Here is a 23,402-nt window from a genome sequence, read left to right on the forward strand (position 1 = left end):
TCTGGTGAGGTCAGAAGCAAAAAAGCTATTGAGAAATTAGACTTGAAAGTACAGTACATTTATTTTAATATATATCAAAGACAGTTTCTCTTTCCTTACCAGTAGCTCTGGGAACAAAATATGATCAACTCTGAGTTGTATAACTTTCAAAAATAACTCGCATGCTTCTCATTCTGTAATCTGCATATTAGTTAATTATCAACAATTTTGTTCAATTTAAGTGTACTTTTTAATTGTGTATAAAATAGATACGCTTGAGGTGATAAATTATAAGTATGACGAAGGTTTGGCGTGAACTGATTCATTGATTGAGGTAAGACAGACAGAGCAGGACCGAACAGACAGAGAGATGTAATTTCAGTTAGTGGTTTACAACTTAGCCCCCCCCCCCCCCCCCCCCCCCCCCCCCCCCCCCCCCCCCCCCCCCCCCCCCCCCCCCCCCCCCCCCCCCCCCCCCTCCCCCCCCCCCCCCCCCCCCCCCCCCCCCCCCCCCCCCCCCCCCCCCACCCCCCCCCCCCCCCCCAAAAAAAATGCCCCCCCCCCCCCCCCCCCCCCCCCCCCCCCCCCCCCCCCCCCCCCCCCCCCCCACTCCCCCCCCCCCCCCCCCACCCCCCCCCCCCCCCCCCCCCCCCCCCCCCCCCCCCCACCCCCCCCCCCCCCCCACCCCCCCCCCCCCCCCTCAACAAAAAAAAATGCTATAAGTTCCCTCATAAATTGCACCAAGATATATGAATCAGCTACCACTAACCTCAGACATTTTTATTTTTCTTTTACCTCTATTTCCAGTTCAGTGACTCACGCCTGCTGGAAGGAAGCTCTGGAAAGCCTCGAACGTCCTGGAAAGATGTTCAAGAAGTTATAGAAAGTAAGGTCTTTCATTCTTCTACATTATTCAGGTAAATATAACATATCTTGAATCTGCATTAAACTAGAACTATCTTTAGTTACTCTAAATTTTCATAAACATTTTCACAAACTCTCTTTCAATCTAATAACTTCTCATGCTCCATTGTTGCCAATTGCTGCTCGCACCTATCCCTAAGGCGCGGTGCAAGATTCTGCTCATATTACCCACGGGACCGTCTGGCTTTCTTGACTAATGCCCTTCTCTCTCTCTCTCTCTCTCTCTCTCTTTGAGAATTAATCTCAGAAATCTTTAATTTAGATTTTTTTTCTAAAAAAAAAACAATATTTACTAAATCGTGATTTTGGCAAAGGTAAGAATGAATCACTTCCGCCATAAAAAAAAAGATCTAAAAGTTTTTATACTTTTTCCCAAGGGGAAAGTTTCAAAAAATACTTTTCATCGCGTTTAGATGACTGGAGAATCCAGTGTTTTAGCTATTGTCTTTTCGTGAGATAGGGCGAGGAGGAGGGGGGGGGGGGAGATGATGTGGGCTGGGAGGGTAATATTCCTACCCCTCAGTTTTAGTTGTAATAAGATGTCCCCTATTGTTGAAGTTATCATAAACGTCCTATGACGAGCTTATCATAAAATGTCCTCTACTGAGGTTGTTATGAGATGTCCTGAGCTGAGTATATTATATTATGTCCTCTACTGAGGTTATCATAAGATGTCCCTTGTTGAGGATATCATGAGAAGTCCACTGCTTAGGTTGTCAAGTTGTCTTCTCTAAGGGTTATCCTAAGATTTCTTCTCTTAGGGATATCATGAGATGTCCTCTACCAAAGGTTATCATAAGATATCCTCTACCAAGGGATATCAAGATGACTTCTCTTAGGGTTATCCTAAGATGTCTTCTTTTAGGGCTATCATGAGATGTCCTCTACCAAAGGTTATCATAAGATCTCCTCTACCAATGGGTTATCATAAGATGTCTTCTTTTAGGACCATCCTGAGATTACTTATTTTAGGGCTATCATGAGATGTCCTCTACCAAAGGTTATCCTAAGATGTCCTCTATTCTCATGAAGTTATCTTAAATTGCCCTTCTCTGAGGGATATAAGACAATGTCCTCTTATTAATTAAATTTGCGTAGTTCCTCATCAACAAAAAAAGTCCTGGCAGTAAAGGGCAGTTATCACCTTCGTCTGCGGTTTAGTCTCAAGGATAATGCATTGCTAATAATCGTTCCTGGAGAGAGAGAGAGAGAAAGAGCGCAGATTTTATTCGGGTAGCAGTGGCTGGACCCCTAAAAGCAAATTCTCCTTTGTTACTATCAAATAAATTTGTCTAATGTATATTTACACATCATATCCCATTCGAACAGTTGGTTTCAGATACTCATTACATGAGCAAAAGTTAATTCACTTCAAGATACAGTATTGGTTTACTAATTTACTAAAACGCTCACAAACACTGCTAATCTGACAAGGCGTATAACTATTTTTTTATATACAAGACATTAGATTTGTCAAGTGCTCCATTATCAGGCAAATTCTCCTGAATGTCAGAGCAAGGGAGAAAAAGCTGCACTGAATATCATAATTATTATGCAACTTAGCAACGGCGAATTTATTCAAGAATACAGCTATGGGTATGCTCTTGGCAGCATAATAATTCAGTCATGCAAGTCCTTTTTTAAATATTCAAATGAACCTAATTGATTTATTCAGTATAAGATTTTTTTTTTTAAATATGATTAGAACATAGCCTCTAATGTGTCTCTTTTAAGAAAACAAATTTACGTGTATTTACATGTTGCATATTATACAACATATGCAACAGATTTACCGATTTTTTATGCTAACATTGTTGCTAACTGTTGTCATATATATTTAACAACATGATCATAAAAGTACATTGAGTTCTGGCACAGTCAACAATATCACGTCAAAGTCGCTTAGGTATATGGTTTATTCTCCCACAAAAAGGTAAAATGTCACCCCACAAGTGTTACCGCTCACCGGAAGTGTGGTAACGCCAAAGGTGACGCGGATTATAGGGCTTATTGCCAAACGATGTCGACACCACCGCTGACCTCAAAACGCTCAGGGGCCAAGCGAAGTTTTAAGGCACACCGTGACGTCATCTCAGCCGCACATGGGGCTCCGTTTTCTTTGATTCCGTTGTCGGGAGAGTGATCTGGTTTCCTTTCCATTTCACGTTTTCTTTAATTCCCACCCATCAGTTTCGACTTCCCTTTCGTCGAAGTCAGTTATAAGGTTAACTCAGGGCGTTATAGCTTCTGTAAAGGTGAGATCTAATAACTTTCAGACATATTCCATAAGGCATTTATGTTCCATTAAAACTAAAATTACCGATTTTCCAATCTGCAATCAGGTAATGTGTACAGTCTTTGCATTAATATACACGCGAATTAGATTGACTTAACTTATACAGAGTACTTTTACTGTAAATATTTACTTACATAGCATTTCCAGTGTATATACTATATGTAAATTAGATTGAATCACCTTGTACAGAGTATTATTACTGTAATATAAAGCAGGAGCCACCTGGCGGGAGTTACCTGAGATATGCAGAGATGAACTTTGACCTCTAATAAGTAAGAAAGCTATCTGTGAACGTTCGTTTTAAAGGGTCAATTTGGATGATGCAAAATAAACCACAACCCATAAAAAAAAGTATTCCTATGAATATATAAGAGCATTTTTCTTCAAGGTCAGTCAGGAATGTTGACTTTTAACCATTACTTTGGAACCTCCCCATCCCACCCCCAAATAAAGACAGTACTTTGAAAAAATAAAACAAAACACAAGGATATAACTTCCTCAAAGGTTAACCTGGTGGTGTACAGTACAATTGTACTCTTAACCTTTGTACTTTGTTGACTCTTTACATTTGGCCTGCTTGCTCTAATAAAAGGTGCAGTGTCAAGACTAATAATATTGATTTCGGGCTACTTTTTGCCTTTTAATCGCCAGATTTTTTTATAACAATCACCACAGTCATAAGCGTTTATGTGAGAGAATCTGTAAAATCACTTGAGTACAAATACATATTTTGTCTGGATCGGTGCTCAAGCATAGATTTCAAAATGTTGTAGCTGTGTAAAAATTTTCAGATTTTTGTATTTGGTTCATTTAAAGATGTCTTGTTGTGACTGCATCCCTACCACACACACACACACACACACACACACACACGTGTGTGAAAGTGCATGTGTGTGTGTGTGTGTGTAAGTGTGTGCATCATTCCTAAATTCATAGGGCAACGAAATTCTCACAACCAATAAACAAAACATTTATTGACACATCATAGTACATCCAAATTTACACGAAAATCCTGCAAAAAAAAAAAAAAAAAAAAAAAGATCCTATCCCAATTTCGCTAGGATTTCTCTCCTCCCTCCTCTCCTCGCAACGGCTCGAAGGATCCCTGATTCCCGTCGGCTGCGACGCCTTGTTGATTGATAGGCACGGCGTTGGAGGACACGATTCGGTAACCGAGTTCATCAGCTACGTATTTCACTGTGTATTCGATTCCTTCTGGGGACACCCAGCTGTCAAGAAAAAGGTTCAGATTTCATATAAGTTCATTTTCTTCATTCAGCTGTCAAGAAAAAGGTTCAGATGCTGTTTAAGCTTATTTTCTGGACTCATCTGTCAAGATAAGGGTTCAGATACTGTTAAGGCTTATCTCCTTGTCCCAGCTGGCAAGAAAGGTTCAGATGCTGTTTAAGCTTACTTCCTTAACCCAGCTGTCAAGAAAAAGGTTCAGATCTCATACAAGTTTATTTTCTGGACTCAGCTGTCGAGATAAAGTTTTAGATGCTCTTTAAGTTTACTTTTTGGATCCAGCTGTCATGATAAAGGTTCAAATGCTGTTTAAGTTAATTTTCTTGACCCCCAGCTCTCTCTCTCTCTCTCTCTCTCTCTCTCTCTCTCTCTCTCTCTCTCTCTCTCTCAGACAGCTAACGTAGGTACGTAAAGTCCGAGAGCTGGGTCCTTGAGATGTCATTCTTGACGGTATGCTCATACCAATTCATATTTATAAGAGAGAGAGAGAGAGAGAGAGAGAGAGAGAGAGAGAGAGAGAGAGAGAGAGAAAGTAAACAGATAACAGTTAAATCTATATAGTATGGATATGCAAGATAAAATAATAAGTATTAAATGACCCAGGTAATCATCAGTCAATACAATTACTAGAAAAGGAAGTAAGAGTAATAATGATATCTGACCCAGGTAATCACCAGTCAAGATAATTAGCAAAAGGTAACACCTCACCTGTACGATCCCTTAACTGCCACACCTGCTTCCCCTCGCTGTTCCTGACTCTGGTCGTCTGTCTCGAATTCGTATATCGTGTTTTTCCGTCTCCCTTGTACCAGGGCTGCGATGGCCACTAGTCCTAGTATTACCTGGAAGTGGAAAGTTACTTCAGAAACTTGAAAGAAAATATGGAAGAAGATTTATTTTTAGTGAGAATGCTTATTCACTAATGGTCTGGTCGTAATTGTTTATCTTGGCAATATTTTATTGTGTTGTAATCTAACAAAAATGCTTTAAATTAAATGAATAGCTTTTATCTGGAGCATTTAAGCAAAGTCTATGCTACTATTTGGTAACTGTCTCACTTAAGTCAAAATTTACACTTTCCAAAATTTATCATATTAGTAAATCACTTTTGTAAATAATGGGTATCAGTTAAGGTTACTTGTTAATGATTTATTTTAATTAGTGCTTCTGTGCCTGTCAGGATTCCAACCACGAATTGCTTTAGAAGCAAAGATGGACAGTGGCTTTGTGTTTGTGTATGAGCGTGTGCGTGTGTGTGTATACGTGTGAAATTGTGTGTGTACATTTGTTTGGCTCGATTAAGTAATTCTCGTGTTTTGAACCTGAGTTAGCAAACCTGCCACTAAAAATCTGAACCCCATTTTCAAAGCCAAACTTGAACCAAAAACGAGCCACCTTCCATTCGAACACACTTGTACCGCCATCCCAAAGAACCCAACACCTACAGGAGTCTGATCAAACTCACCGAAAAACGCCTCATTGTGACCGCTGGCTGGTTGCAGATCGAGGGAAGAACAATCACTGATGACCGCTCAGCTGACCGGTGGGTCTATATATCGCATTTTCCAGAGCTTCTGACCTTCTGGATTTCCAGAGACACTGACCTTCTGGAAAAGCTTCTTCGAAAGGGAATCCAGGTGCCATAAAATCCTTGCGAGAAGAAGAAGAAGGAGGAAGAGGAGGTGGTGGAGGAGGAGGAGGAGAATGAGAACTGCAACTTGTGGCGTGCTGGACAGAGCCTTCTAACAGTCTTCACCTCATTTCCCCCCATAAAGGGGAGTTGTGCCATCAGTACACCTCACATGAGGCTCTGTAGGCGTTACCTAGGTTCTTTGCGGCATCCCGTAGGCCCCTAGCTGTAACCCATTTCATTTATTATACTATACCTCCTCTATTCATGCTTTCTTTGTCTCATCTTACTTTCCACCCTCTCCTAACAATGGTCTCATAGTGCAACTGATTTGAGGTCTTCCTCCTATTACACCTTTAAAACCTTTATTATCAATTCCCCTTTCAGCGCTGAATGTCCTCATAGGTCCCAGCTCTTGCTTGGCCCCTGCCCTAAATTTTACATTCTAGTTCCAGTTCCTCACTTCACCTCTTACAGGTTGCAATATATCACCATAAAACCTTTGGCGAAGAGGTTTCAAACTCTTTTGGAGAATGTCTCGTAGAGACCGCAGGCTATCAGGCATCAGAGGGCCGAGCTATAAAGTTTGGGAAAGGTTTCTACACCGGAATCAATTTAAAAAAAAAAAAAGGAGGGGAAGATCGTGATGGGCTGCTCACTCCTTTTATTGTCGAGGTGAGACAGTACATGTTGGTTGGAATTGCAGAACTTAACGGACTTTATGGTCGATTTGTGGCGAGTTCTTCTTGTGTAATTGGATGAGGAATCTTAGCCCTTATAAGGACTCAGTTAGTATATTTCGAATTCATGTCCATTTATTTTTACGGGCTGCTTTATGAGCAAGATACCCGTGCTGGCATAAGACCAGCTTCATCTAAAACAACAACAACCCATTTAATATAATTTCTTTAAAAGGATGTTGTGATTTGCAAACGCTTTCATGTAACAAGTAACAGATCTTGATCTTCTCTTTACTGGTCTTCTTGTCAGATTGAAACGAGTTATTAACAGCTCCACTGTAAAGTATGAATTAATTCAGTTTGAATGAATTGAAAACAAAACAAAGGGCTCATTCTTTTCTTACTACTACAACTACAACTACTACTACTCCTACTTCTACAACAACAACAGCAACTACGATTGCTACTTTATCTACCGCCTTTCTGATAACAATATTGTCGTATGATTTGTGATTTTCTACGAAATTCAAGGAAAATTGCTCTGAAAATTTATTTCGTTGGAATATAAACTCTGGGACGAAAGACAGTTTAATAAGCAAATGTTATTCGATTTCATACGAAAGTGACGTCGACCCTCAAATGTAAACATTGCCTTTCAAACGTCACTGGGTCATCACATATTAAACGACACACGAAGTGCCGTTTGCTACGGTTATTTTATGACAGAGTTTCGACGCATTAAAAAAATCGCTTTACGACGAGAGAGAGAGAGAGAGAGAGAGAGAGAGAGAGAGAGAGAGAGAGATTGAAGGAGAAGTAGAGGAGAGAGAGATAGAGGGATTCAGGGAGAGAAAAATGGAGAGAGGGAGAGGGACATATAGAGGCGGACTGAGGGAGAGAAAGAGAGACACAGAAAGAGAGAAAGAGAGAGAGAAAGGACGAAGAAAGTGAGAAAGTGAGAGAAAGGAGAAAGGAGCAAGATTGAGGGAAAAGGAAAAATTGGGGGAGAGATTGGTGCAAGAGGAAAGAGAGAGAAAGAGAGATTGAGGAGAAAAAAGGGGTGAGATGAGGGTTGGGAGACGAAGAGGAAGAGAGAGGAGAGAGGAGAAGGAAAGAGAAGGAAAGAGATTGAGGGAAAGGAGAGGAGAAAGGAGAATAGAGAGAGTGAGAGATGAGAGAGAGAGAGAGAGAGAGAGAGAGAGACGAGAGAGAGAGAGAGAGAAGATGAGGGAGAGAGAGAGAGAGAGAGAGAGAGAGGTGTCAGTGCAGTCGACGCTAAACAAAATATATAACGTGATGGAAATGACAATGAATCTTTTTTCTAGCTAAATGAAGACGTAAGGCCACTGTTTTTGTATTAGTGTGTGAGAAGGAGTAGTTTTTATTGTGTTTTTTATATAGGAAGTTTTTATTTTATTTTGTTTCACTGGTTCCCAGAAATTTAAGAGAAAGGGGGGCTATTAGACACGACTTTGTGGAGGTGCAGTTGTCTGGAGGTTAGGTGCTTTGAAGGTAAATTTTAAATTATATAGGATATATTACTTTTATATATATATATATAATAATATATAATATATATATATATGCACAAACACACACAACACATACTCATATATATATATATATATATATATATATATAATATATATATATATATATATCTATATATATATATATATATATATATATATATATATATATATATATATATATATTATATATATATATATATATATAATATGTATGTATGTATCTAGTCTTATGCGTATGAAAGGATACATCAATAGTCTCAGACTGTCTGATCATGTGGAAAGAATGTATACCATCCAAAATTCTTAGGAGTGAGGAGAAGAGAAAGTCCTAAATAATACTAGATAGACGGACACACTGTCTTAGCAATGTCTTAGAAAAATTCGACCTAAATACCAATCAGGTTTGACAGAACTTGCCAGATGGAAGTTAATTGTCTACTAGCAGAATCAACGGGCTACTGACGAACCTTCTGTTTAAGCGTTAAATTCATCTAATTTTGTTCAAGTTTTCTAAAATTAAAGTATGACTGTGGCAGTGACGATTGTACTGCTTTTTCTCTAGAGCCATCCTGTGTTAGTTGGACGTAGCCTAACGTTAGAAAAATACAAATATAAACAGTTATAATACGTAAAATATTTACTAACCACATATTATTCCTTGCTAGTGGACATATTTAATCTTAGAAGACGGATAAACATTGTTATGACACGTAAAATAGTTATTGACTATATATTAAATCATATGACTAAACAAACGAGTGTTTCCTAATCAGAGCCATCTAATGGCAGAGTTTGTAATCATACTCTGCAACTTATTCCGTTGATGTAGCTATCTTGTTATTCCAGAATCCTTGCCCGTTTTCTTTGATGGCTAACTGCGAACAATTTCTTCTGCTAAAAGAAAACCATTGACTTTTCAGATTAATTTGTTCTGTGCTTGTGTCAACAAATGGATTAATTTACCTTGTTTTGGAAGGCACACTTCTAATAGTTTATTTTAAGTAAATATTGTTCTGTATTGAATTGTGGAGTTTGGTTGTTAATTTATTTATGATGGTCATTTAGTAGTATTTCTGAGGGTCGGTGAGCATCTTAACTTGAAGTTTTAGGTCATATTCCAATCATTTTGTAGATGGAGTACTCATTGAGAATAGTTTCATAGACTTTTATTCATTCTGGTATAGTGGTACATTGTTTAAGTGATATGAGAGCTATTGTGTGGTAGTAGACTGTTGGTAGGTAGATGGTAGATGAATGTTAGCTGTAGCCTATGTTAATGAAGTTGTAACAGAGAATATTGACAAATCTATTGGTGTAATACATACTATATATATATATATATATAATATATATATATATATATGTGTGTGTGTGGTGTGTGTGTGTGTGGTGTGTGTGTGTGTGGTGTGTGTATGTGTGTGTGTGTGTGTGTGACATACATATACACGTATGAATTAACAAACAGTAAATTAAATATTAACATTTTCGGGGTACTTAATAAAACAAGTTTTTTCACGAATACATAACACTTTTATATGTATATTTCACATTTACCATTTTCTTACAAACGAACCCTGAAGGACTCAGCGAATTCTTCGTAAGTCGTCGGTCGCTGAATTCTTGAGGGTCCAGATTACAAAGAGTCGTACAATAAATTACAAACTATCGATCATTACTCAGACATCAATTTACTCAGTGCAACAAAAAAAAAATTTACTCAGTGCAACAAAAAAAATAAGACATATTTTTGAACTTTCGTCACTTAAGAGTTAAAAGTGGAGGGCCAAGACTGACCGGATTCAATATGTGTGTACAGTATTTACAGGTCGACGCTTGCGCGATGGCACTTCGTAATGAGAAAGGAATTTGAATTTATTTAAATTATAATTAAAATTAAACTTGAATTCATTAATAATCTATCATAATTTTTCGTTAAGGAGCTATGATTTATTTCATGATTAAAAGTAAATTTGAATTCATTAAAAATATACTATAATTTTCCGTTAAAGAGCTGTAAGTTTTCTGTTAGCGAATAGGAAGTTTTGTTATTTGGTATCAAATTGGTTCCTGATTTGTTCGTTTTGTGCTGGAGTTGGTTTAATGAGTATATATATTTCAATTGGTTTCATAATTGCCAATTATCTATGTTCAAGTTTGTTTCACAATTACCAAATATCTACATTCCAGTTGGCTTTATAATTACCAATTATCTATATTCCAATTGGTTTCATAATTGGCTTCATAATTTCTAATGGTCTATATTTCAGTTGGCTTCATAATTACTAATGGTCTATATTTCAGTTGGCTTCATAATTTCTAATGGTCTGTATTTCAGTTGGCTTCATAATTTCTAATTGTCTTATATTTCAGTTGGCTTCATAATTTCAATGGTCTATATTCAGTTGGCTTCATAATTTCTAATGGTCTTATATTTCAGTTGGCTTCATTATCAATTATCTATATTCCAATTGGTTTCATAATTAGCTTCATAATTTCTAATGGTCTAAATTTCAGTTGGCTTCATAATTTCTAATGGTCTAAATTTCAGTTGGCTTCATAATTTCTAATGGTCTATATTTCAGTTGACTTCATAATTTCTAATGGTCTATATTTCAGTTGGCTTCATAATTTCTAATGGTCTATATTTCAGTTGACTTCATAATTTCTAATGGTCTATAATTCAGTTGGCTTCACAATTACCAATTATCTATATTCCAGTTGGTTTCCATAATTGGCAAATATCTACATCTCAGCTGGCTTCATAATTTCTAATGGTCCAAATTTCACTTGGCTTCATAATCACTAATTTTTCTTTGTATTGGATTCATAAATATCTCAGTTTCAATTGGCTTCATAATTACCCCTATTTCAATTGGTTTAATGATTACCAATTTTCTCTAATTCACTGTTTTTTTTTCTCTCTCTCTCTTTCAACTCTTTTCATAATCACCTCTATTTCAATTTTTTATATTCATCTCTTTTCCCATAAATAAAATGCTGTATTTCGTTAAATGGCTGTTTTCTTTGCCACTTCTTTTTTTCTGAAGTTGAATTTAGTATCCTAACTTCAGCATTACTTCTGGGAAGCCATATTGCAACTTCAATTCGTTCAGTATCTGAGAAAGTTAAAATCACCGTCTTTAATTCATTCCAAGTACCTGCTTCTTCAAAGACAAACATTTAGTAGTTCATTATCATTAGATTGTGAATTCACAAATCACCTCCTTAAAATTTAAAAAAATGTATTATTGATTTATTTTTGCGAAAACTTCGAAATGAAATGAATATTATTTTCACTAGAATAATATATATCTCAATGTCTTCCAAACCCATTCGTATTAAACTCACTCCCACAAACGTCTTTGAAGACATGCCTAAAATAAAGTAATTTTATCTTGCCTACGTGACCGATTTCCACGCGTACCATGAACAGCAAATCTGTATGGAGCCTTACATTCATTAAATTATTTCGTATTCCAAAAACAATTCTCGTTAAGAAATCTTCAGAGCCATACATCATTAAACTATTTCGGTCGCCAAAATAAATCCTCGTAAAAGTCTCCTTTTAAACCATACAACCATTAAATTCTGTCGTTCACCAAAATAAATAACCGTAAAAACTCTCCCTCTGAGCCATACAACCATTAAATTATTTCGTTTACCAAATTAAATCATCGTAAAACCTCTCCTTCTGAGCCCATACAACCATTAAATTCTTACGTTCGCCAATATAAATCGTCGTAAAAACTCTCCTTTTGAACCATGCAACCATTAAATTCTTACGTCCGCCAAAATCAATCCTCGTAAAAACTCTCCTTTTTTTTTATATTTATTTCCCTCACTGCGTCACGTCGTCGTCGTCAGAATCCAGAGACCCCTGTTGTCCGTTGGCGAAAATTCCGTCGGCGTTGACTGGAACGGCGTTCGATTCCAGGATCCGGAATCCCTTTTCGTCCGCGATGTACCGGACCAGGAAGTTGATTCCTTCGGGGGATGTCCACCTGGGAAAAGGATGTTGGAGGGATGTTGATTATGTTGACAGGTGAGAAAGGGTTAGTAAGATAGGGTCATCTTTAGGTATAAATTAGTTAATGTAAATAAATAAATAAATAAATTAATTAATTAATTATTATAAATATATAAATACATAAATATAAAAATATATAGATATATAAATATATAAATATATAAATTATATAAAATATATAGATAAAGATATATAAAGATTATTAAAGATATAGGGATATATAGATATATAAGATATATCTATAGATATATATATATAATTATATAATAATATAAAATATATGAATATATGATATATATATATATATATATATATATATATAATATATATATATATATATATATATATATATATATAGATATATAGATATATATATATATATATATATATATATAATATATATATAAATATATATAGATATATATATATATATATATATATAGATATATATATATATATTAAATATTAATGTGGATTATAAACATATTAACCTTTGTGCTCTTACGAAAGGAAAGAATAAAACATGGAAATAAAAAACAAAAGAAGAAGAAAAAAAAAAAAAAAAGGAAAAAACTCGCCCGGTATGCCGGTTAGCCCTACCTGTTGACTCGGCTTCTGGTTCAAAGAAAATCTATTATAAGTTGGCATACTAAGCATAATGGAATTTTTCCTTTATTGGACGTATCGTAAAGTACATGATACGTATGACTGAAAGTAATAGAATGTTCCTATTTCCTCAATATACATATAACAAAAATCTCCCAGAAAAATTAGAAAGCTCCATATGGACGAAACTGATTTGTCTGAGGATTAAATACTGTGCACCTCCAAACAGTAACCTCCCCAAACAAACCTCAAAACAAAACGCCCCTGGGGCCCCCGCCCTCCCTACCCATACATACGCCCCCCGCCACAAACCCCTAACCCACCCCACCTTAAAGTAAATATTTAGCAAACCTCTAGAGAAAGTACATAATTTTCAGCGGTAGCTTATACTCTCTCTCTCTCTCTCTCTCTCTCTCTCTCACCTTAGATACACATTCAAGTAAAGCTGTCACGAAGGTTAATGAGGAAAATATGCAATGCCAAAGTAATTGCTTTGAATTTTCCAGAACTCGTCATAGGTACACAGCCAATTACTCCAGTCGTTGACAATTCAAGGACTGACAGTAAATAAATTAGGAATATCCTTGTAGATAGCCAAGATCAAGAAATAGATTAACTATGTAATAAGAATATATATAACATTACTCAACATTATGAAAGGAAAATTGATTTGGATGATGAAGACTATATTTTGTTACATTAGTGGCATGAAATATAACTATGTTATAAGAACAAATATAACATTGCTCTACATTATAAGAAGAAGATTGATTTGGACGAGGAAGACCTTATTTTGTTACCTCAGTGGTAAGAAATATATTCTTCACAGAAACAAATTGAAAATATTATATGAATTTATATAACGTAGCTCACCATTACTAAAGGAAAATTGATAGGTATGTATGAGGGTTAGTTATTGTTACCTAGATTGCACTGAATATATTTTCATTATATTAAAGTTCATATCGCTCACTATTTTTAAGCATACAATTTACTTAGAATTTAGTAGATTTATTGAACTTACAATTGGGATTGCATACTAAATTTGAAAAGGAAGTTATATATGGATTAAAAACTTCCTCGAATCGATTTTGGAACATTCGAGACTTTATACTAAAATTGAAAAGCAAATGTGTAATTGTACAAGAATTTAAACGAGTCTTTGCGAAATTTTTAGAACAGTCATGACAGCATACTAGACCTGAATTAAAATATATGATTGTACAGGAATCTAAAACATTCTTTAAACAAATTCGGTCACAATCATGACTGCAGACTAAATTTGGAAACAAAAATAATTCCAAATTTAAAATATACAACTGTACAAGAATCTAAAACATTCTTTAAACAAATTCGGTCACAATCATGACTGCAGACTAAACTTGGAAACAAAAATAATTCCAAATTTAAAATATACAATTGTACAGGAATCTAAAACATTCTTTAAACAAATTTGGTCACAGTCATGACTGCAAACTAAGCTTGAAAACAAATAATTCCAAATTTAAAATATACAGTTGTACAGTGATCTAAAACATTCTTTAAACAAATTTGGTCACAGTCATGACTGCAGACTAAACTTGGAAAAAAAAATAATTCCAAATTTGAAATATATAACTGTGCAAGAATCTAAAACTTTCTTTAAACAAATTCGGTCACAATCATGACTGCAGACTAAACTTGGAAACAAAAATAATTCAAAATAGGAAATATATAACTGTACAAGAATCTAAAACATTCTTTAACCAAATTTGGTCACAATCATGACTGCAGACTAAACTTGGAAACAAAAATAATTCCAAGTTTAAAATATACAATTGTACAGGAATCTAAAAACATTCTTTAAACAAATTTGGTCACAGTCATGACTGCAAATTAAACTTGAAAACAAAAGCATCAGCGTCCTTGAAGTTGACGTTGCAACGAGGGTTGAAAATGCAACCCTACGAGACTTGCTTCAAAGAAACTCAGAAAGTGTATCTTAAGGTGACAGGTGAGGATGTACGTTGCAGCTACGATTAAATGTGACCCAGTGATATTAAGAGGAGGGGAAAGTTTGCTTCCATCTGATATGAGGAACTAGATAGACAAGGCGAGATGGAGAGGGATGGGAGGCGGGTGGATGGGTGGGGAGGAGTCACAATAGGAAGGGAATGGGTGGGAGTAGAAAGGGGTTTTGGGAATTTTAAAAGCCCTTTATGATATATTTTTTTTTTAGATATTTTCCAAGTACAGGATCTGGGGATACGACGGGAGTGAAGGAAATCTCTAAATGTCCTGTATACAGAATAAATATTCTTTATTAATCTAGATAACTTGAGATTCTGAAATACAGTGCCACTAAAAATCTACAGAATAAATTGTTTTTTTTATCAATCTAGATGACTTGGGATTGTGAAATACAGTGCCACTAAAAATATACAGAATTACCTTTTTTATATATATAGCGGACTTGGGATTCTGAAATACAGTGCTACTAAAAATATACAGAATTACCTTTTATATATATATAGCGGACTTGGGATTCTGAAATACAGTGCCTCTAGAAATATACAGAATAAATTTTCTTTATTAATCTAGATAACCTTTGATTCTGAAATATAGATCTACTAAAAATATACCTAGATTTAATGTAGGTGTTCTCTCTCTCTCTCTCTCTCTCTCTCTCTCTCTCTCTCTCTCTCTTTAAAAATAGTTTGCTCCCATACCTCACGTTATCATAATAAAGAGTACATTAAAAATTCAGTGCAAGTTGCCTTATATTTTTCTTTCCCTTTTTATTATTTCAAAGTACAGTCTTCAGTGATAACAACCCTGCTATTACAAGACCACTTTGATATAACAATAATAATGATAATAACAGCATACTATATGGTGAATTGCTTTTACAAGGTTACGCTGAGGAAATCCCATCAATTCTTTTGGTGATAACTGAACTCAAGATATTTATGATCAATAATTACCCAATATAGGAATCTATCAGCCAAACAGATCTATAAATTGCTTGTTTTAGGGTAATTAGCCATCTTAGATATACGAAAACGATGCTTCATAGTGTGTTTTATAAAAAGTAGGCACAAAAAATGCTTTCCACTTATGATAATAATAAAAACAACAACAACAACAACAACAACAACAACAACAACAACAACAACAACAACAACAACAACACAACAATAATAATAATAATAATAATAATAATAATAATAATAATAATAATAATAATAATAATAATAATAATAATAATAATAATAATAATATGGATGCTGGGTACCAACTCAAGAAAAGAGGCAACAGAATCAACCATCTGATGTTCATGGACGACATCAAGCTGTATGGTAAGAGCATCAAGGAAATAGATACCCTAATCCAGACTGTAAGGATTGTATCTGGGGACATCAGGATGGAGTTTGGAATAGAAAAATGCGCCTTAGTCAACATACAAAAAGGCAAAGTAACGAGAACTGAAGGGATAAAGCTACCAGATGGGAACAACATCAAACACATAGATGAGACAGGATACAAATACCTGGGAATAATGGAAGGAGGGGATATAAAACACCAAGAGATGAAGGACACGATCAGGAAAGAATATATGCAGACTCAAGGCGATACTCAAGTCAAAACTCAACGCCGGAAATATGATAAAAGCCATAAACACATGGGCAGTGCCAGTAATCAGAAACAGTGCAGGAATAGTGGAATGGACGAAGGCAGAACTCCGCAGCATAGATCAGAAAACCAGGAAACATATGACAATACACAAAGCACTACACCCAAGAGCAAATACGGACAGACTATACATAACACGAAAGGAAGGAGGGAGAGGACTACTAAGTATAGAGGACTGCGTCAAAATCGAAAACAGAGCACTGGGGCAATGTCTGAAAACCAGTGAAGACGAGTGGCTAAAGAGTGCATGGGAAGAAGGACTAATAAAAGTAGACGAAGACCCAGAAATATACAGAGACACGAGAATGACAGACAGAAAAGAGGACTGGCACAACAAACCAATGCACGGACAATACATGAGACAGACTAAAGAATTAGCCAGCGATGACACATGCAATGGCTTTACAGAGGGGAGAGCTAAAGAAGGAAACTGAAGGAATGATAACAGCGGCACAAGATCAGGCCCTAAGAACCAGATATGTTCAAAGAACGATAGACGGAAATAACATCTCTCCCATATGTAGGAAGTGCAATACGAAAAATGAAACCATAAACCTCATAGCAAGTGAATGCTCGGCACTTGCACAGAACCAGTACAAAAAGAGGCATGATTCAGTGGCAAAAGCCCTCCACTGGAGCCTGTGCAATAAACATAAGCTACCTTGCAGTAATAAGTGGTACGAGCACCAACCTGAGGGAGTGATAGCAAACGATCACGCAAAGATCCTCTGGGACTATGGTATTAGAACAGATAGGGTGATACGTGCAAATAGACCAGACGTGACGTTGATTGACAAAGTCAAGAAGAAAGTATCACTCATTGATGTCGCAATACCATGGGACACCAGAGTTGAAGAGAAAGAGAGGGAAAAAAGGGAAAAAAAAATGGATAAGTATCAAGATCTAAAAATAGAAATAAGAAGGATATGGGATATGCCAGTGGAAATCGTACCCATAATCATAGGAGCACTAGGCACAATCCCAAGATCCCTGAGAAGGAATCTAGAAAAACTAGAGGCTGAAGTAGCTCCAGGACTCATGCAGAAGAGTGGGATCCTAGAAACGGCACACATAGTAAGAAAAGTGATGGACTCCTAAGGAGGCAGGATGCAACCGGGAACCCCACACTATAAATACCACCCAGTCGAATTGGAGGACTGTGATAGAGCAAAAAATAAATAAATAATAATAATAATAATAATAATAATAATAATAATAATAATAAAACCAGGTACATATTTTGGAAACGACCTTTGACCCAAGTCCTGATTTTATCCCAGAATAAGAATTATCATATAAGAATTAATGTAACTTGGCATTTTTGTACTGGATAGAAAACCCTAACGTACGGCAGATTTTTATTTTTATTGTATCTTTTTTATTCGCTTTATCTTTTGTACGACTCAATGAGTAATTGCAGGTACATTGATAAGATTTTGTAAAATAAAATTACTTCCTTATTCGAAGACAACCCAAATCTTCGGTATTCTTATTTATTTCTTTAATTCTATTTTGCAACTGAAGCTTGATACTGTAATTGTTGGGAAATAATCTGGCCTTAATGCCAGCACGAGTTCATCCCTTGGAGCAGCCAGTAACACTTGTACTTAAGGATGACTCATAGATAATGAAATTAAGGTTGTAGATTATAAAAACGAGATGTTGTAACAAATAACCTCTTCCGTAATAGGTTTACATTCTCTAGATCTGGCCTACTGCTTGCAGGCAAGGCATAATAATGATAGATCCCAGAATGGTGCTTTTGTCATTTGATAAAAAAGAAAAAAAAAGGCAAAAAACCTACGTTAGCCAGAAGCAGGAAATGTTTATGATAGTCAATGTCTTACGGACAGCTTCGCGATACTTTTCAAATGTCTTTCGGTGATGTGTAATTAAGTTAAATGATAAAGCATATAAGAGTAATGTTGGTTTAGTTTTTGTCTCGTCTACACAAGGTGTCTTAATTTTTTTCGGTTGGGCAAATCAAATATACGAATTTTTCAATGTCTGACATCTTTTTACTGTTCTGTTATGTCAGAACAAAGTGATAGTAATTTTATACAGGTATATTATTTAAACAATCTTGACAAAATGTCTGATTTCCTTTGGAGAACAAAAATATACGAATTTGTCAGTCTGACTTTTTTTTTTTTTTTTTTTTTTTGCTGGTCTGTTATATCAGAATAAATGACAAGACATGCAGTGTAATGAGAATTTTGTTAAGGAATTTGTTTAAATAATCTGAGAGCAAAATTATTGTCTTTGTTGCTACTAACAATTGGTATTTCTGTAGTGGTTATTTTAGAATATATTAGTTATTGAAATCAAAGATTGTTTTTGCTGGAGTTCAGAATTGGAAGAGAGAGAGAGAGAGAGAGAGAGAGAGAGAGAGAGAGGAAAAAAGAGAAGAGAGTTGAGAGAGAGAGAGGAGGGGGGGGGGGGGGGAAATAAACATAAATATATTTAAATAATGTCTAAGAATCTGAAAAAATCTCAGTCCAGGCCATCTTTGATGATAATAATAATGATAATAATAATAATAATAGTTTTTATCTCTGATCTCTGTCAAAATGAAAGTATAGAATATACATACATTGAAATAAATATAGGTAAAATATAGCTACAGCCAGATGCCAAAAATTATAACTATCAAACCCTCATACCCTCCAGTATCTCGGTTACATATCTGGAAATGAACGCTGCCGGAGGCGTTCCAGTGGCCCTGGAACAGTCCACTAAGGCTGGCTGGATTAGGTTTGGATCAAACCGGTTTCATAAGGGTACGGAATCTTGTCCTTAGGCGTTCCAGAAGTGTTGTAGTACGTGGAAGGAGGTAAAGAGGATTGGTGTGGACCTCTGGACTTCATGCCAGTAGGACCCTTGTCCTGTAGCGTTCCAGAAGTGCTGTAGGATGCCCAAGGAAGTAATAGGCCTGGTTTGGACCTCTGAATTCCTCCAACCAACATCTGTGATCAGGCGTTATACACTCGCTAAGATTAGGTGGAAAGGAAAGTTAAGATTAGGGCAGAGGACATGATGCCATTTGCCCATCTTTGTGCCCATGTTTGTCTGCTAAAATGTAGAGGCTTTTTCGTCCCTTCTGCTGCCTTGGAAGCTTCGGAATTCTCTCCCTGCTTCCGTTTTCCGAGGCTCTCTTAATCGTCCTTTCTTCCAGAGGCAGTTTGTTTATGCCTGCGTTTCAGAACCTCGAAGAGGTACCTCCTTGGTATTGCCTCATCGAGGTCTTTCCGGTTTCAGATTCTTCTATCTCGACGGAACAGAGGAGAGAGAGAGAGAGAGAGAGAGAGAGCGAGAGAGATTTTGAGAAGATGAGAGAGAGAGAGAGAGTATATATATATATATATATATATATATATATATATATAATTATGTATATATATATATATATATATATATATATAATATATATTTCATGGTATATATATATATATATACTATATATATATATATAGTATATATATATATATATATATATATATGAGAAAGGAGGAGAGAGAGAGAGAGAGAGAGAGTTTATGGGTATTAAGTGGGTCACAATAATACCCAAAACTCCCCTTCCCCGCCACCAGACAGAGTAACCCTTACTCTATAAACAAACTAATAAACAAACATAATTACATGAGACTACAAGAAACTAAACCTTACCCATAAGTGCCCGTGATCGCTGACCCCGGCTGACCTTGCATAGTGTGGTGGTGATCGTCGCCATCGAAATCGAGTATCGTGTCAGGTCGCGCTGAGGTCAGCACGACCAGGGTGACCAGGATGACCTGAAAAACGGCACTCGGTCAGGAAGTTGGGTAGAGATCATTTTATCAAAAGTTTTTGGGTAGTTTTGATTTTGATCTTTTTTATTGGTTTATTATACTGGGATATGTATGTACTCTTATGTATGTATGTAAGTAGGCATGTGTGCATGTGCATGTTCATCTATGCCTGTATACCAACTGCCATTATATGTACATATATGTATGTGTATGTATGTATATGTGTATACTGTAGTCCATATATATAAAAGATTGCTTGCAGGAATGTGATCAGACTAGAGACGCTAAAGATGACGTATACAATAAGTATGTAGGCTAAGTTGACATGTCGTCATCTGTGGTTCATTCATTTGTTTTGAAACAGTCCAAGCTCCCTGCTTGAGACAACTACCGCCTACGTGATCTGTAGCGTGTCTCATTTTGATTGTGTGTTCGTATGAAACTATGTCATTTGTATGTATGTTCATATGTTCGAACTACTGTCTGTTCCTTCATAACTTGTAACAGAGATGGTAGACAGGCAGAACAGAGTTAGCTATCGTCATTAGAAGACCTGTATCTCTTTACCTAAGCTTTATCATGTAGAGAGAACAGAAGTAGCCATCATCATTGGCAGAAGCGATCAAGCTATCGTTATTAGAAGACTTGTACAATCATATCGATCTTCAGCATGTAAAACTTCAGGAGAATACATATATTTTTATATTTCGTGTTTTCTACAAGAAACCTCCTCACCATGAGTTTAACACATCGTCGTAATAATAACAAGATATACCAGATTCGTAAGTGATCTACAAACCCCCAGACACTCCATTGAAGATGGAAGTGCAATACCAACCGACTTAGCGTAAGATTATCGCTAGTCTAACATTACCTCATAGGGCGCCTTATCAAACAAGGCACAAGCCCTAATATTGGTGGCAGTGGACCAGAAGAACTACTAACTTCTCCGAAGAACATCAGAATAATGAAGTATCATATAAGAACTCTTCAACGACGACGAAAGCAGCAGATTCTTCAAGCAACTTATTTTCATCGTTTAGTGAGCGACTTCAGAAAACAACAAGAACTCTTTAACGACGACGAAAGCAAGAGATTCTTCAAGCAAACTTAGTATCATCGTTAGTGAATAACTTCAAGAAACAAAACGACCGACGTGTCCTTTTTCCTACGACAACGCAAGCTTCGTCTCTCATTAGAATCATTCAAGAAAACATCGTTAGTGAGCGTTTCGGCACTCCAAGAAACAAACCGAACGCGTCTGCAGCATCGGATCTTTTCAAGGGCTCGAATCATCGAAACAACGCGCACGGGGGGGGAAACTGAAGCCAAACCAGGCAATCCGCTAAATAGAGAAGGAGGACCAAGGGCCGTGTCGTGTTATCGGAACACCGTGACTTCCCACAAAAGCAAGCTAAGTACAATTTTTTTATTCATTTGGAGTAACTTTGAGTGTTTCCTTTGCAGGTCGAATTTCGTTATTCCTGTGGCTGAAGTTACGAGACATTCTTAATCTTACTTTTTTACAGAAATTATCTACATCATTGAGATTTCGCTACTGCGAGTTTTTATCTTTGAGTGTCTGTTTCCAGAAGTTCTACTGAAATATCATAATCATATACTATGTTAATTTTATCATTTATTGGGTTGAGTTATTAATCCCTTACGTAACAAATCATATTAAACAGTGAATATGCGTTTACGCAGTGGACGTCTGTATTTATACAGATGCATGGATAGGGTCGTTAAGCACCGTAGTGATTAGAAAACACACAAAAAACAAGTGGAACACCCGTACAAATCTATATAAACTAGAGGTAACACTATTCGGGTCATGACAATAAATGCTCCTTTGCAAAGTCCCGCTCGCAGTTTTAGCCTTGAGTTTTTTGAGTTATATAAAATATCGAACCTCAATGACTCAACTTAACTTTAAAAATATGGCTGGATTGCAAGGAATAACATGTCTGTAAAAAAACTTTCAACAGGCTAAATGCGCTGACCAGGATCCCTCACTATTTCAAATTTTAGCAAAGAATGAAGTACAAACAGTTAATATTGAATGCAGTAGTGATAACTTGTCTTATTAGTAATCGCTCAGTTCCTAATAGTTCGTCATTCATTGCTTTATACGTAACCAGCAACATAATGCTAAAAAAAACACACAAATACGTTGCCCGATGGAATAAAGAGAAGGATCTTAATTATTACAAAAAGAAATCGAAACAGTAGCCCGTTCAGCAATCAAACAAGCAAACTCCGGTGACTCTGTCACCTAGTCAAGCGGTCAAGGTCAGTCAAAAACTGCCGAACGTGTTCAAAGCATAGCAAATTCCACACAATAAGCGCCTCTAGCAGAGTGGGGAAAAGCGATGTTGGTTCATACATGCCAATATCTTTTTGAATTAAAAAGGATTTTTCCTATGAAACACACGACCGTATAAAGTAATCAGAACAGGTTTTCGTTTTTTTTTTGTTTTTTTTAATACGTAAGTTATTATAAGTAGTGGTGGATAAAGCCCGACTGTACGCGCCGTAAAAATTAGAATATCTTGTTTTATTCTTTAGTACACGTAATATCCTGTATTTACGGACTCACCGTCGTTGTTCGAACTTCCCTAATGAGAAGTCCGGATAAGCGAGCGTTTACAGATACCTCTATAGCTATAAAAAACATTGATCTGTATCTAGTGTAATTGTAAGATTCATCTAGGGGTATACAAAATATTATCTTACATCCTGCAAATAAGGCGTGTTGTTTATCAAAGGGAAATCCTATAATCCTTCAAACATATTAAAATCCGTTTGAACAAAAATGAGACAGTTAATCAAATAATAACTTATATAAAGGAACTATACATTTGTCTCATAAATCGTAACATTGTTCAAATGACCCAACAGAATTCTCCCACAACCGCAGTCGCACTTTGCACGCAAAAATCTCGAGAAGCATGCACCTCGAATGTCTTAGTGCGTGTAAAAAAGACTTTGCTGGGAAATGAAATTTTAATCCTTCCCGACAC

General features: G+C 36.2%; 1 protein-coding gene across 1 annotated transcript in view; it reads right to left on the minus strand.

Annotated features, from left to right (window-relative positions):
• Positions 1–11,208: 11,208 nt before the first annotated feature.
• LOC135214113 (uncharacterized) overlaps positions 11,209–23,402 on the minus strand; it is a 29,008-nt gene continuing 16,814 nt past the window's right edge. Inside the window, exons 2-3 of the mRNA XM_064248218.1 lie at positions 20,258–20,382; positions 11,209–12,287 (exon numbers count right to left, since the gene is read on the minus strand). Coding sequence (XP_064104288.1) covers positions 12,125–12,287; positions 20,258–20,382 — 288 coding nt within the window. The 3' untranslated portion in view covers positions 11,209–12,124. The remainder of the gene's footprint in view (positions 12,288–20,257; positions 20,383–23,402) is intronic.

The sequence above is a fragment of the Macrobrachium nipponense genome, chromosome 19 (genome assembly GCF_015104395.2).
Source record: "Macrobrachium nipponense isolate FS-2020 chromosome 19, ASM1510439v2, whole genome shotgun sequence".
Taxonomy (NCBI): domain Eukaryota; kingdom Metazoa; phylum Arthropoda; class Malacostraca; order Decapoda; family Palaemonidae; genus Macrobrachium; species Macrobrachium nipponense.